This window comes from Leuresthes tenuis, unplaced genomic scaffold (assembly GCF_036924035.1).
Source record: "Leuresthes tenuis unplaced genomic scaffold, fLeuTen1.0.hap1 SCAF_12, whole genome shotgun sequence".
NCBI classification, from domain to species: domain Eukaryota; kingdom Metazoa; phylum Chordata; class Actinopteri; order Atheriniformes; family Atherinopsidae; genus Leuresthes; species Leuresthes tenuis.
The window spans coordinates 21,123,556-21,140,071 of record NW_027325366.1 but is presented as its reverse complement, the minus strand read 5'-3'; the positions used below and the strand labels follow the sequence as shown (position 1 = coordinate 21,140,071).

Here is a 16,516-nt window from a genome sequence, read left to right as displayed (position 1 = left end):
AATATCCTTAAAGGTGGACTTTTGGGAGAAAACACAGTTTGGACTAATATTTCTGTTATTTATTTTGTCGATGTATATTGGCCCTCATTGTTCAAGGATAAGAAAAAGAAAAAAAACGATAAAGATAACAAACACGCTGGGATTGCAGAAGAGAATACACATATTCAGTAATGTGATAGAAATTGAATATGAAAGGTTACAAATAATTAAAGTGACCACTTCCTTTGGCAAAGACAACTGCATCCTGCATGTGCCCTTCCAAAATCAGCATCACTTAACAGATTTAATTATAATTGTCCCCCCTATGCTACAGTCAATGTCAGCTGTGTCTTTTAATTCTCTAATCAGTGGTCGGCAGGACCGCTATCACCATCCCCATGCAGCTCCCCACTCAATACAGACATCCCAAAACACACACAGACTGGTTTTGTCAAATGTTTTATTGAGTGTAGACATCTGGCCTACTGTAAAACATGTATTATCTGTAGAAGGGAGAGAGGAGCAGGTGGCATTGTCCCCACTGTCAGCTGTGTCAGTGCTGGCACCCGTGATGGAGATTAATGAAGTATCTGGAGAGTAATATGCTCCTTCAAATGCTGCTACAATTTGGAGTGGGGGCCGATCCTGATCTTAAATAGCTAAGCTGTCAGAGTTTACTGAACCTGTGTTTTGGCACATGAGGTGCGATTTGATCCAACGGAGCAGGAAACAAAAGTTAGACAGCCCCCCCCCCTACACACACACACACCTCCCTATAGAGAGAAAGAAAGGAAAAAAGAAAGAAAGAAAGAAAAAGGCAACAACGCAGTCAGTTATGTAAACAAGCATTTTGTTCTTTTTGTGTCACTTCTTCTTTGGTGCATTTGGCGCGTTGAATTTGAAAAAAATGATGTCTCCGTCTTCAACAATGTAGTTCCGTCCCTGTTGTCTATATTTCCCAGCTGCCTGTAAGATTACAAAAGAGCTGAATCAAAACAAGAGCAAATGCAAAATGATTTCTCATGTATGGTTTTTAGACTATTGTAAACTTTAGCTATTCACTTGGATTAAATAGAATGCATAATAGTCCAGTGTATTGCAAGTAATAACAGAAAACACAAGCAAGAGATTAGTTTCCAGTCTATTTAGTCACTTACGATAGAACTTGCAAATGTCATACTCATGTTCATCTATAAACACACACACACACACAAACACACACAATTGCATGCATGTTTTGCTCATGGGGTGCCTGAATTCCTACTGAGTGAATAATCCTCTCTTCTGTCCAATTCAGTTTCATGTGCACAAGCACAAAATGTTAATAAGTCTTTGATTATAACACTATGAAACTTCTCAAGGAAACTAAATAAGTTCTAACATTTCTTTTGTATACAGTAAGTGTTTGTTCTTCCCGGCAAACTCAAAATAATTGACTTGAAGTGCTAATACAGACAGGTTTATGCATTCTGGTTCTGCACAGTGCACAATTAATTAGAGGAATCAATGTCCCTTTAAAGGCTCAGGAGACCATTTAATCCAAGCTCAATACCACCAGAAACACTGGATGGAGAGGGAGACAGGGGAAAAAAAAAAAATCAATGGCTATTTGTGATTCCTGAGTATGTATTAAACCAGACACGTCTAACTGGTTCATTTGCACTTGAAAGCAGCCATCTGGAGCAGCAAGCTTGGCTTAAGCAGATATGATTACTAATAATGTGATATCCCCGCACACTGGCCCTATTCAGGCAGCCTATTCCCACAACTGGCATTAAATAGCATGGACTTAATGCCACAGTCAGAAATGCTCCATGTTCTTCTGAGGCTGCAAAAGGGATTAGTAAGAGAGCATGCAGTAAGGACCTGACACTCTGATCACAACCTCAGATAACAATGGTGAAACCCCCAGGGACTGACACATTTCACTCTACGTTAGCAGCTTATGAAGGGTGTGGACAATACACTGCCGCTGCATAAAATATCAAATATTTAGGGGGAAAAAGGTTTGAATAGTAAGAAGGTTTATATGTTTTTTTAGTGCTTAAATTTCCCACCGGTCCCCACGGGGCCTTTGTGCCACCATAATTACATTAGTTGAGTCTGTAGGTGTGTACATGAAGTTGATGGCACTGATAGAGGGATGTCAACAATGTGGCTTACAGCTGCTGCTCACAAGGGCCATGCAGAGCAAAGTTAGTCACTTCTGCTTTGATTTAAATAACTGAGTATTCAATTGAGTTTTTTTTATCTTATGGAAATTTAAGTATTAGAAAGCGGTGGAAAGGGATCCTACAGTGTTGAATAGTTGATGTTAAATTTTTGTGCTCTCGGCTTGCAGATTGAAAACTAAATTAATTTAAATTTAGAGCAGGAAAAGAAAGCACTTTCACTCTTTTTGCAGTGTACCGGCTGCAGTTGGAGCCTAGTTATTGTCTTCACAATTTCAGCATGAAATCGGTTATTACATTTGACAGGGGTGTGCACATGAGCAACCCGCAGCACAGTTAAAAGGTCAAAACAAACACTGGCCATCATAAAAGTAAGATATGCAAGTCATATTTCTGTGTTACCCATCCATGAAGTGGTCCTTATTTAAGGAATTTCACACTTTATTTAACTTGCCGCTTTATATCACTGTCACATGCCTGCAGCGGCTTGGGGATTTGGCCACGGAGGGCTCTAAGCTAACAGTGCACTCTATAGATCTGATAAATGCCTGGTGAGGTGAAGAAGTGCTTCCTCTGAGCGACTGTGCTGAGCCACAAGCAAGAACTACCATCAGCCAGTTAAGACACATTGTGATAAAGATATGCACAGCTGGAGCACAATGGCAGTGTTTAGAGCCAGAATCAGTTGGCTTGTCAGGAGTGGTGCTGGAGTGTGTGCAGTAATTTCTTCCCCTGAGTAAAGGTGAAGAGCAGTTTTCAGTCGGAGCTTTGTGGTGACTGTCAGCTCTACTGATCACAGGAGACTTCCCCTCATCTCCTCTCGTACTCTGACTGCTCACCTTGACAGCGTTCTCGCAGCCTTCCTCTTTAAAATCCTGGAATTTCATTACTTCTGCCATAATGAAGCCCTTCTCAAAGTCTGTGTGGATCTTCCCCGCAGCCTGTGGAGCCTTAGTTCCCTTCTGTCACGAGGAAGGAAAAGAGAGGACAAATGAATTGTTTTGGAGAAGATGGATTACAGCATGCGAGCGACATGGTGTTTGATAGGGTGATAGCGCTGTGATCGCTCTGGGGGTGTTTTTCAGTCGGGGGTATTCTTGCCTCAGTTCTGATTTCTGGATAGCTTTCCACTCGGCTGTGCCCTGCTAGGGCAGCCTGGACACCGATAAGGACCCGGCGCTGCTATCAATGCCTTCTGATTCCCATTCCGTGGTGGTATTGATTTCTGTCCAAGCAATCTTGCCTCATTGTGGGTCGCTGCTCAGCTCTCTGGTCATGACAGCAAGAAGACCCAGTGTTGCAGTGAGAAGCCAGGGTGGTATAGACCTCACTGCATCAGGCCTCACTATTGTGACACACCAGGCTTTGGTAATTCAAATTAATTTCCAACCATCGGTAATATTACACTGTGGTAGATGTAGTGCTGTGTCTTTAAATGGATATTTTCCTCTCAAAACAAATCTAAATGAACAGCTTAACTGTTACAATTAAAAAAAAATACCTTGAACATCTTTGATACTCTAAGACAAAACCGCTAACAGATCAAATGTGTAATTTATATGCTGCGCAGAAATGACAAACGACCCAAATGTGTGACGTGGCTCCTCTGTATCACTCTGATTCCTGCCTTCCGACCTGCTCGCTCTTTCTCTGCTCCGCAGCTCCGTGCTCAGGAGCTGTTGAGCAGTTTTAATTATGTATATAATCAGGTTGGGGTCAACATATTTCATGCCACAAGAATGATGTGTATTTAATGACTCTAATACATTACCATCTATTTGCAATTTCATTGACGGAGTACTTGTGAGTTTAACTACCATTAATCAGCATCAAGGTTTGTCTATCTGGAAAAAAAAATAGATTAAGGGAGGGATTTTTTTTTCATGTGGCACATTACAAGAGATCCACATTGTCCTAGTTAAGAGCTATGCAGAGCAGGCTGATAGATAATGGTCACCTCGAGGCTGCCTAATAAAGCATGTTAAAGGGCTTAGGAACACGACATTACTGAGCGTAGTTTTTACAATGCAAGATGTATTGGCTTAATATAGTTACTCACTGGTGCTTACCTGACTAAATGCCCCTCACACACAATCAAGGCTGCCTGTAATCACTTATGGTGAGGAGGACAAGCCTGTTTTTGAGGATGCCTTTGATGTGTTTTGGGACTTTTCTGTAAATTGCGAGGACATCAGTCATAATGAGACAAGTGTGCGCTTGAACCCGGTGATGTCATCTGACTGAAACCTAATGTGTCCGGTTTTCAAAAGGCACAAACAAAGCACCTCACGTTCTCCTGAAGACTGTCGACGGTCAGAGAAGACAGAGTAAAGATATCGAACAAAAGTTGTGTTGGAACTTTTTCTCGACGGGTTTATTCAGTATAAACGTCACATAATATTTGGTGAGTCATGTGTAGGTGGACGGTCTTTGAAGTTTGGTATTCATGTCATATTATGTGGCAGAATTAATTAATTTTCTTATCGGGGAAAAAGAAACAGGAGAGTTATTCTAGCTTTCTGTCATTCAGACTGATATCAATCAAAAAATTTGAATGTTGTTTCTTTATCCTTTGTATTTATCACATTTTATCTTCCCTAATATAGATAGATAGTGAGATATCTTTCCTATATTTTGGAGGAGGGAGTTTAGTCTTTTTCCAATTAACACTGTAAATATAGAGGGTAAAACATGCTGTGCGGATTGTAAATTTGTAACATTTGAACAACACAGACATAACTAACTTTAAAGACAGTTGCTGGTCCTTGAGAATAAGCTAGGTTGAGTTAAAGCTCCCATGAAATGACTGGTAAAGTGTTATTTACTTCTGAATGTTCCCATGTTTTTCTCTGACAACAGAAGCTGGGGGCGGGATACAACCCCTCACTGAAAAGCTCACTTTACTCTGATTGGTCAGCTCTTTTGGCCTGAGCAGGTACCAACCACTTGCATCAGCACTGCTAAAATGAGCAAAAGTGTTTAACTGGACACAAAATTACTACCGTAGTTGCCCCTGAGTAGTAATGAATTTTGCTACATTTTCCAAGAAATTAAAAAGTCAACAATATATATAAAAACAATATATCAGTAATAATACCTACAATACAACAGATAATGGCATGTGGGTGACATATAAAAACACCTTAATGCTAAATTAAATTGTCCTCTAGTATGATGTTTATATTTATAACTGTTTTTTTATAGTAATGTTTATTTGCCACACAAGTGAGACACATGTTCTAATCCTGAAAATAAAATCAATTTCTTTATTCTCAGAAAATAAATCTTAAATAATTATTTGCATTATTAACTAACGCACCGAAACGCACCATCCTTGTTTTCTGATTTTATTTTTTACACAGACAAAAATGTAAATAAGAAGAAGCCAATCTAGTCAAAATGAAAATCTTCAGTAAAAATGCATTGCATGATTGCTGCATCTTGAGCAAATCCTGCAGGTCAACAAGTAACGTGAACATTAAACAAGTTCAGAACTCAAGCAAGTGTCTTAGACTTTTCTTTGATTACTGCCTCCAAATGAACCGAATTCATAGCAGCCTATTTAAAGATTTTGAATACACTGAAATGTGAACAGTGAAGAGACTCAGATTCAGGGAACAAAACAATAATGATCCGCTTGGTGACAAGTTCTTTGAATGGATGCCATTTTGGGAAAATTGCAATAAATTTTGAAAATGTGTCTCCATCCTCAAATGGATATGTCACGTTTACAGGATTGAAAGCATTCTGTATTGCGGCAATCTGATGTCAAATTGTATGAAAAAAATGGATATGACTGCATGTGACAACAGAGTCACATCTTTAGAATCTAAAAAAGTTATTTAGAAGTTACTTTAAACCATCCACTTATAAATCCTAAGTCAGTCAAACACCCTATTAGAGCTGCACTTTTATCGGCTCTAAGAAATATATATATTTTTAAAAAAAGACACAATACCAACATGCAAAGCCAACATCTGTATTGATGTAAATTCTGTGATCCCATTGCACAAAGCTCTCTGCGGGCTGGGCTCAGTAAACTGAGACACACAGGGAGGAGGAGCCCCCAGCAAGGCCCACAAACAGTCGAATGAAAAGCGACATCAATTTTGGCACAGACAACCTCCGTCACACAGATTAGGCAGGCACAATGCACCGGCTCCTTATCTCCAGCGGCAGGAGGAGGGCAGGCAGATCTGCACAGGATGGAAACATTCTCATGGACGTAATGGGCAAAATCAATTGTTGCCCTCCTCAATCAATGTAGCCCCCATTTTCACCGTTCAGCAGCTCACCAGTAATTGAAGTTATCCTTGGCCTGTAATGACTAGCTAAAGCACAACCATGACAAAGTTGAAAGTGTGTGATATCAGTGTGGGTGCCAGCAGGGTGGAACATGGGATACTGTGAGTATTTGTTTGTGTGTGTGCATCTGGTACACACACTCACACATGCATGTGCACAGAAGGCAGCTGGCTCTTACCCGAACGGTCCATGCACGGACCTCATCTGGTCCGGCGGTGAAGAAGTATTCCAGCTGCAGGACTGCGTAGCCTGCCTTGATGATCTTGCTCAGAGCGCTGGTGGAGAGAAATGTAATCTTGAATCAAGGGGTATGAACTGTTTTAGCATGCTTTATTGCCACTGAAGCCTGCACAAAGTTCACCTCAGCAGCAGGGCACCATTCATTCCAATACAAACTCATTAAATGAATAAGATGGGTCACTTTGTTTCACACAAGACATTCAATACTCCAATGGTTCCTCTGATTAATTAGAGCACTTGTAGACTCGTTTAACATTTTTAAGAATTCAACCCAATGCTTCGTTCTGTGCTGAGAGGGGAGAAAAAAAAATCTGCTGTCACAATTTTTCTCTCCATAGAGGTTTTCACACGAGAACAATAAACCCAAAATGCCTAAGTTATAATTATACCTACAGATGACAGATGACAGTTAAAAACTTAATTTAGAGGAAAACCCTTTGACTGAGTTGTTCAGTAAGAAGAGGGATCCTTTGCTTTATAATGGTAATTACTCTGCCATTTATTATTCTATCAGCACATGCAATTAAAGGAGTGCATGGAAGACGCAGCTGATGATAAAGTGTGGGGAGACAGAATGCTAATTAACCTCTGCGTCTTGTGCTCCGTGCAATACTTCTGCCTCTCCTCTTCACTACTGTCCTGCAGCTGGCTCTCCAGGTCGCCACTGAAGGGGATGACCAAGGCTCCGGGGTCGTGACTGTCCACCCACTCCTTGATTTTCACCAACCTGATGGAAAACAGCAGCCACAAAGCTCAGTGGAGGGACTTTAACATAGAGGCATTTGCTGTTAGCTTAGGCACGAGTGTTTGCAGGACACTGTGATACGACTTGCAGAGATAGCTCAAATTTACTTAAAAAAAATCCTTTACCGAAGTAAGTGAAGCACAATAGTAGCGGGGAAAGTATTAGTTAATAATCCTACATGTAAAAGTATTACTAAAATGTATTTGCTGTGTCAGAATTGAAACCACCAATTTTGCATAGCGTGTGTTTATCTACTGAATATTCCTTGAGAAAAACAGAATGGCACATTTTCACTCCACCTGCAGGTGTTAGATAAGAGTTTAAGTACTTGATAACAAAATATCCTCTTCTGTTGAGCCTCCTGTTCTGCTTGAACATGATATAAAAGTGCATTCGGCACATATTTTGAGTAAAATAGACTTTTTTTTAAAAACATCTTCAACAACACCACCATCACTGAGTCATTGTTTTGAGGTTGATATTTATGCTCTTCTCCATAGTTTAGATTTAGACTTAGATTTAGCTTTTCCTGTTCCATTCTGGCCTGGTGATAAAATTAAAGAGACTTCCAATGTCCCAGATCCATAGAACCCAGAATTGTCCAATTTGGCTTCATAAAATAGTGGAGCTGTTACTAACTGAACGTGAGAATGTTTTCAGGTGGATGTTTTAAAAATGAGTATAGAGCTTAAGGGGTTAAGTGAGCGATTGGCTTTTGAGTTCAGAAGCTGGTCATATCGATGCAAAATAGCCCATTTACCCATAATCATCAAATGAATGTAGCATGATAAAAAAGCATGACGTATTCCTCTGAAATATAGGTGTGTAGAAGGGAAAGAAAAGCCTAAATTAGCCAAAACACAGTCAAGCTTTTGCTGTTTTGCCTAATGTTTTACAATGGAGGACAAGTACTTCACCTGCTGAGTGCTAAATAAACATTTACCGTAGAGCCAGGAGGGAGTGGAACAACTAAACACTAAGTGTTTCCCTACTTTTAAATGTCTTTGTCATTCTCTCAACTGCCAGAGTTTTTTTTTCTTTCTGTCTTCCTGTCCAGCGGGACACCTGACATTGCAGGACAAAGATATCCTCACACTTAATGGTAACTCTCAGTCAGAACAATACAAGGGGGTTAGGGCAATTATGAGATTAGCCCCACAAGCTCTAAGTCTGGGATTGGACAGACTGCGAAGAACAGCATCACACAAATCCATTTTCACACGGCGGCTCCTAGGCTGGATTGATTCTAAGGGGTCCCTGTCATTATGTGTAATCCTAGTTTCCTGTTTAAAGCCCATAAGAATCAAAGACTGGGAGGAACCCAACCACCTCAATACCACATCTATTCCAATAACAATGTCACCGCTTTATCACCTGCAGCACCAGATCACTGCTCCTACCTAATGATTATCAATATACAACACATGACAGGGTAACAGCCAGAGGAAGAGCCCAGTTTTGCTTTGACTGAATGTTTTTCACAACAATTTTATATGCGTCATATTCCAGTTTGTCTCTCAGTTCAGATGCACATCTTTTCAGAGACATAACCTAATATTTGCCTTTCTGTTCACATTGCGGATGGAGAGCTGATGTTTGAATGTCACCACAATAAGGTGGTAACCAAAGTCTCACCAATAAAACAGAAAAATAGTCAAAGCCAAAAGCCTGAAAACATAGGAGATGGAGGGTGCGCCACGAGGGGAAAAAAATCCAATCTGAGATAATAACAGCTGTAGTTTGTCACTTTTAGCAGCACAGCTGTCTGTTTGGTGGCACGTTATTTGCATTCCTCAGGTATTGCGTTCTCTACAGGCGGCTGAATAATGATTCACAAATCACTCTCTCCACACCAGTCAAGGGCTGTGATCCTTTGAATAGACCATTGTACCTGAGACTGTAATTGGTGAAGACTTGACAGAGCTGAGCCAAGGCAGCCAAGTAACAAAGAGGCTATTGGTAGAAGGCTGAGGGATGATTTTAATAATGTGAAGCCGAGATGGAGAATGTGAGCCACAAATGAGCACGGGGGTCTTTGGGTCCTTGCACTGAGTGACACGGGACCAGACAAACACCTTGCCCAGGGAACATGAAACACCCCCTTCCCTCAACTCCAGAAACAATACACTGTCAATTAAGAGCTTTGATGTGCCGTCAACACGACTCCCAAAACCAATTCTGTCAGCTTCACCACTGCCTCCTGATGCTACTTTGCAATGTGTATTTATGTGCCCACCAATTATTTGTGTGAAATTTTATACGGATGTGTAAATCTGAGGAAATGCTTATTCAAAACATGCTCCAAGATCTTTTTTTTTTTTGTGCCAGTATATCTTTCAGTCATTCTACAGGCGCATGTATATGTGCGCGTTGCAAAGCAAATGCTTTCTGTGCATAAAGGCCTAGTCACAATGAGATATGCATAGGATCTCATCTTTCTGTGGCTTAAGAGATAGGCTTGACTTTTTTTCAAAGCGCTGGTTTACAGACTCATTCATTTTCCTTTTAATGTCAACATCTTTAAAGAAAACAAATCTATATGGCTGAGTGAAATGCAATAACAAAAACATGAATAAAATATCCCTTCATGCGGGCCCACGTTAAAAAGCTTTTACAAGTGTGAACTAAGATCAGTAAGAAGGAGTGCGTAAGCGTACGTGTCTTGTCAGTCTCCCATTATGTCCCAGCACTGAGAGCCATCTCTCACTCCTCTGTTAATAGAAAGATTCAGCACTTTCTGGTCTTGATAACCCTCTCCGAACAAATGATGCCTGAAATTTTTATTCTTTTTATAATGGAATTCCAATGGCCTTTGCTGCAAATCAAGTGGAAATTTTTGCATATCAAGTGGGAAAAATTAAATGTTAACCACGTTTTAATGTGATTAAGGGTGACAGGGACATTATTTCTGCTAATCATTCACCAGCATGAAGGCTCAAACAAGGCTAAAGCACAAGCCATGTTTGTGCTTTTGCTCATTGACTATAAAAATCAAAGAGAGAAAAATAGTTTTAATACATGCGCTTTTTTCAAAATATTTTTTGCATTACCATGAATGCTGCAATTTTGAGTTTAATGGTAAACTGCAAAAGTAATATATTTTTAAAAAATCTATTAATAATTTAAATATTTTTTATTAAGATCTACATGACCACAGAGACCTGAGCACTCTTAGTACTTTGCATGTTTTACATAGTCAGCATGACTATATAGAATCCTTGGATTCTTGCTTATCTAAAACATGCATGTATTATTGTTTATTTATATGAAATAAGTCAATATTAAAGCAATCCCTTGAACCACCATGTTTATCTCACATTTAGATAAACAACCGCCATGTCATTTGCTCTAAGCTTTAGATTTGATGTTGCATTTCCAGTCCATCAAAATTTTGAATTATTGTTTACCGCAAACTGACAAGACAAAAAAACAAAAACAATTGGACCTTCCACAACAGACTGGCTCTGAATAGTGATGTCCCACAGGGGCCACCCTCTGGAGCTTATTTGTCTTTTTGTGTAGGAATCCTGAGGAGGGGGATAATTCCTGTGTTTCTGCATGCCTGGGGCTTCCCTATGCCTTGTCAGAGCTTTGATCTGCTTAAACGGCTCAGGAGGGGGAAACAATGGGAATTTCTAAAGTACAGAGACTAGTACCTGAGACAATGGCCTGGGTCTGTGTCTGACATTCACTCATACAGGTTGGCTTCATTAATGAGAGCTGAGCCATTTAAGCCTGTAAAAGGTGGGCCATCACCTCCAGTTTGAGTTCTCCTTTCAGATGCAATTGAATGCTGACAAACCAAAGGAGTAATTTGCGACCTAGGGCCTCACTGACACACCCACAGGTGGAGGGCCCAGCACCTGAACCTGAGCCGGCTGCTACAGCCGAGGTAAGTCTTCTCTGTTTAGCTGGATTCTAACTTACACAGATGAGCAACTTAGGGGCACACAGCATAAACTACCCCCCCCTTTTCCTTTCTCTGTTAAGGGAGACAGAAATGAGAGGTATAAGCTCATGGTGGCTTTTAAGGCTGGGAAGCCAGGGGCTCTGTGGGATGCTTTTCATCCTCCCAGTGGTGAGCTCCTGAGCGACAAGAGTGCAGACGCTCTCTGCTCCCTGTGGCCACAGTCACATGGAAAGACATTACACATTGGTCTCTGAGAAGAGAGGAGGAAGGATCTAACACATAGACAAACACACACAAACACACGATCATCAATATTATCAACTTCTTTCAATCTTCAAAGCAATCATGGGCTGGATGAAACAGAACATGGTGCACGCACAATGGGAGCAGCTTTAATTAAGAGCATCATCTCACATCGTATCTCAAACAAACCTCGAGGGTGTTCTGGTAACAAGCTTTTTAAAACAACTTTCCTTTCTTTGATAACTGCACCCATTAAATAGTGCAACTTTACATGTCTGCACGTGATAAATGAAGCCTTAAACCACCAGCCCCAGGTTTGTCTTTAAGATGTTTGATGAGACAATGTTATCAAAGCTACAACCTTTTTCAAGGCTATCTATGAGGGCGAGGGGGGTTTAAGAAAAATAAAAGGAAACATCAGAAATTCAACCCAAAGGAGTACATTCTGCATCACCCAAAATAATTCTCTATATGGGGTATCCATGCTGTCATTCATGGCAGTTGACTGGGCGAGAGAAAATAAGGGGGCTGGGGTAGAGAGGGGGGAGTCATCAAGATGTGACAATTGTGACAAGAGCAGGCAAAGTGTAGCACTGAAGAACACCACACGGATTTCTCCATCTCTTCTTTTTTCCAGGATGACAGCTTAATGTCTACCACATGCAATATTTATTCTCATCGTGTGTCAGACTGTCTTCTAGCTGTCCCAGGGAGTACAAAGAATGCCACTTATTAGAATAAAAGCAGAAGGAAGGTAATCAAGGACATATGTAACATCAGCCAATCATGCCCCCTTCCAATCCGACATGTTTTTTTTTTTTCTTGTCCCTCATTCATAACAGTTCAACAATAATCCTGGTAATAAGCTTTCAGGAGCCGTATGTGGCAACACTAAATTCATTTATTTGTCTCATTAGGGCGGCCGAGGCTGCTGGCTACTCACTGTGGCATGCCTATTTGGTCTTATCATTATCAGAAATAAGATTTTACATAAAAAAGCCTGCTCAACAAAGGCAGAGCAATGAAAATGTATCATTAGACTGACTCGACTCTCGCAGACATTTCTTTCATTTCTGCAACTTGCCAAACTACAGGTTTTACAGGTAAGCAATTCCCCATGTGTCCTCAGAGGAGGCAAGCATGTTGTTCCGCTGCAAAGGTGTGCAAATGCATTAAGAACAGTAGGGGACTCACTCAGCCTTTATCAGGCTTGCGTCTGATAAACAGGAAAGAAGTCACTGTTTGCACATGATTTTGAAGAGGAAACTGATTTCTGCAGGAGAAACGAAGGAACAAAGAAGAGGAGAAGAAGTCTTAGCCCCAAGTTCAGGCTTTGTCTCAGTAGTTCAAGTAACAGTGTTGTTTCTAAACCACACAACACATCAAAGACAATGGAACAACATGCTACATGTCCTTTCATTACCTGAGCAGGGGACAGTCAATAACTGGGTTAACTGAGCTGACAAGACTTTACATCTGTTTCAGTTTTACTATACAGTCTCTCCTGTTGTTTTCTCTCACTGAAAGCCAACTGGAGGCATCCATTAGGAGTGACTGTGGGCAGCAGGGTACACATCTTACCATGGGAAAGTATTTCTCAGGGTCAAACACAGCACAACGAGAGTGGACGACTGAGCACAAAATAAAAGGGAAGCATATGATTGTATATCTGACACAAGCTTTAACTTCTTAGATAGAGCGTACTTAAACCTGGATGGAGCCAGTGGTTTTGCACTCAGTACAGTTTCACTAAAGTTTATGGGAATTATGGTTTGGAGTAGCTCAAGTGGGTTGCAATGACTGTCTTTGTGGACCGTCGTTACAGTGAATCACAGTTCGTCCATTCTCAGATTTGAGTCTCTCAATCTTGAGCGGAAACTGTTTGCAATAATAGTCAGAAACATACCGTGTTTCTTTGAAATTAAAAAATGAAGGCAATAAAATGTGGCTTTTAATCTGAGTTTTTCAATGGATTATCTGTTCTGACTGGAAACAGAGTGCCACAGCTGGCTTGCCAGCTCCTCTCAGCCTCCTTCACTTTGTCAGTGAAGGCTCCTCCTACAGGCAGACTTGAGAATCAGATTCAGGAGAAACAATTTCCTGCTCCTTCCCTCCTTCTTCAACAGGGATGGATTGCTTCAAACTTGCCAGAGATATTACCTTATGTTTACACTGCACTGGCCATTGGGATTAATTTACATTTGTATCACTGTTGAGGGACGGCATGCAAAAAGTTTAATCGCTGAATTAGTCGTCTAGTTCTCTGCACTTAAGTGCAAATATTTATTCCCTTGCATCTTAAGATAAATATATAATACTGATATATAACCTTTTCATGAAAAAAGACTTTCCTAAAACAAAAATTTGTATTAGGTGCACTTGTGGTATCAATAGCAACAGGATTGCATGTGCAGTGTTGCAATTAAATACATTACAGTGTTTATTCTTAACGTACTGAGAAATGTAATAGTGAATCCCACTGGTATTTTGAACTACTCTGAGACAGCAATAGAAAGAAATAGTTATCCATGCAGATTTGTTTGTGTTAATATTTTTTGCTGAAATGTTGACAAAAATGAAAAATTTGAGCCTCATCTTTGACCTAATATAATGATTAGAGGTAGCAGAGGCCCGGTAAGTCATTCACAGAGATCAATCCAATGGGATTAAAGAAAAAACTCTGCTGCACAAACTCTACTGTCTTTTCAAAACAACAGTTGTTCAATTGCTGATGAGCATGTGGGGATGAGAAAGATTTTATGAATAACACAATGACAGGATAATACATTGGAAAAGCACTTTTGAATTAAATGTGCATTCTATTAAAGAGAGGCTGACTGGAAGAGCAGCTGCAGTATGTAACTACTGTGGCTTCCTGGCACAAAGCATGAATAATACTGCGACGCAACTACCTAATACAACACAGACTGTGAGGCAAATAAGGTTCAAAGAGATGAAGTACAAAATAAGTTTTAAAACGGAGTAACAATAAGTTCAGACAAATTAAAGAGAGAAGTGCTCATACCTATACCATACTCACACACTCGTATACATGGAGAGAGACAAACAGACCCAGACCAACAGAGTTAATAAAGGCTCCAAGCAATGGTACCCTGCAGTTCTTACACTCACCAGGAGAACCCACTCGGCAGAGGCACTCACAGACAGGTCACGCTTGCTGGTTTCCTTAAAGGTCAACTCATCTACTTAAGAGGCACCAATTTACTTTAATGCACATTGTCCAAAAGAAGAAAAAAAAAGCAGAAAAAGGAGATGACAAGGAAGAAAAACATCACAGCATATAGCTGGAATATTCTCAAGTTGCCATTACGAAAATATGGCTGCTCTTTGTTCTCTGAGCAATAATAAATAAATGTCTGATATCAAACCTATTAAAAGAAATAATGACTGATAAAAGCAGCGAGGCCACATGCTTGTAAACTGAACAACATCTTAGATGAAAAGCAAAAGATGCACTGGGCAGACTGCAGCCACCGCACCATCAACAGTGCTGTAATGACCTTCTCTATCACACAAACTATGGTATGTAGCGCAGGGAAATAGGCAGCTCACTGACGCTGTGGAAAGAGGAGAAAGCCTCTTGATAGACTCTTGTAGATGCCATTCCCTATCACGCAATGCCTCTCAGTCATAAACACATGACAAATGTAGCCTTAATCATTTTTTACGAGCGGGGATGTGCAGGGGGCAGTGCATGGCTGGAGGGGAGAGGGGAGCGGTGAGCAGCAGGCGGCCCCCTCTGCACAGAGGAGAGGGTTGTGTGGTAAAGTCTCCTCTGGAACATCACTCGGCCAGCGCGCCTTTGATCTCCACACCGCAATTACACCAGCATCCAAATGAGCATGGAGTCGCCTCTGAAACAGACTTCAAACATGCACATGTACGCATTCTCATACACATGCACTGTATAGGATTGGAGCCATGTGCTCCTCTCAACAGTAAATGATGTTCTGTCTCCAGCAGAGAACCTGAGGATGAAAGGAGGCCTTGCTCCTCGTCTGATCCCTCCATTAATGATGGCTTGCTAAAGCTAATACTGTGTATTCTTGTCTAAACAAGGACAGCTTGGTATGTGGTTCCCATACTCCAAACAGGATGATCTAAGTTGGGCTTGAAGGCCCACAATATTTGATAAGGATGCAATCATTAAAGTGTTTTAAAAGACGGTGATCAAATGGTGATATCATAACTGCCTCTTTAAATGCACGTAATGAAATCATTGATTTTTGGCTCATGTTGGCCTTAATCTTGCTGGGCAACACAAACTCAAACAGCTCAAATATAAAGCAGCTCCTGAAAATTTTTTTAAAAAAGCATGCAAACCTGTGAAATGGCCTGAAAGGGCGTCCTGAGAGATATACAGAATTGGCTTATTTGCCTAATTCTGTGATTCACCATCGTTTCCTCAATGCATTAAAGCTGAGATTGCAGTTTGTCTTGCTGTTTGCTTTGAATAGTCCTTAACTGTACCATCATCTCAACTGTGCTGGTGGAAAAACACGGTAGCATGGCGACAGCCAAATGGCAGTCTGGCGTCTTTGCAGCAGTCTAGCTGCCATTAGGGCTGAGAGCAGCATTTATTGTACAATTAGGGCCAGCTAGATCTACCTGTAATCATCTCCATACAGGTGTGAGCTTCTCTCTGGACAAGGGAAGTGACTCATCACTTGTCAAACATCAACACTTTGATGTTGGCATTGTTCATCGCCGAGCCCTCAGGACACCTCAGCACTACTGTTTGCCTGTTTGAAACGCTCTTCAGATTTATGGCATTTCACACCGTAAAAAAAAAAAAGGAAGAAGGGAAAAAAAACACTCACACACACACAAGAGGAAAAAAAAAAAAACTCTTTTCCTGCTGATGACGGATGTTCCCCTCGCCATGAATCATTTGATTTACAA

The 16,516-nt window shown here is 40.7% G+C and overlaps 1 protein-coding gene across 1 annotated transcript in view; it reads right to left on the bottom strand.

Annotated features, from left to right (window-relative positions):
• Nucleotides 1–422: 422 nt before the first annotated feature.
• Nucleotides 423–16,516, bottom strand: part of LOC140319915 (obg-like ATPase 1) — a 44,503-nt gene continuing 28,409 nt past the window's right edge. The window contains exons 8-11 of the mRNA XM_072397686.1: nucleotides 7,282–7,422; nucleotides 6,634–6,730; nucleotides 2,990–3,112; nucleotides 423–945 (exon numbers count right to left, since the gene is read on the bottom strand). Of these exons, the coding sequence (XP_072253787.1) occupies nucleotides 844–945; nucleotides 2,990–3,112; nucleotides 6,634–6,730; nucleotides 7,282–7,422 (463 nt within the window). The 3' untranslated portion in view covers nucleotides 423–843. The remainder of the gene's footprint in view (nucleotides 946–2,989; nucleotides 3,113–6,633; nucleotides 6,731–7,281; nucleotides 7,423–16,516) is intronic.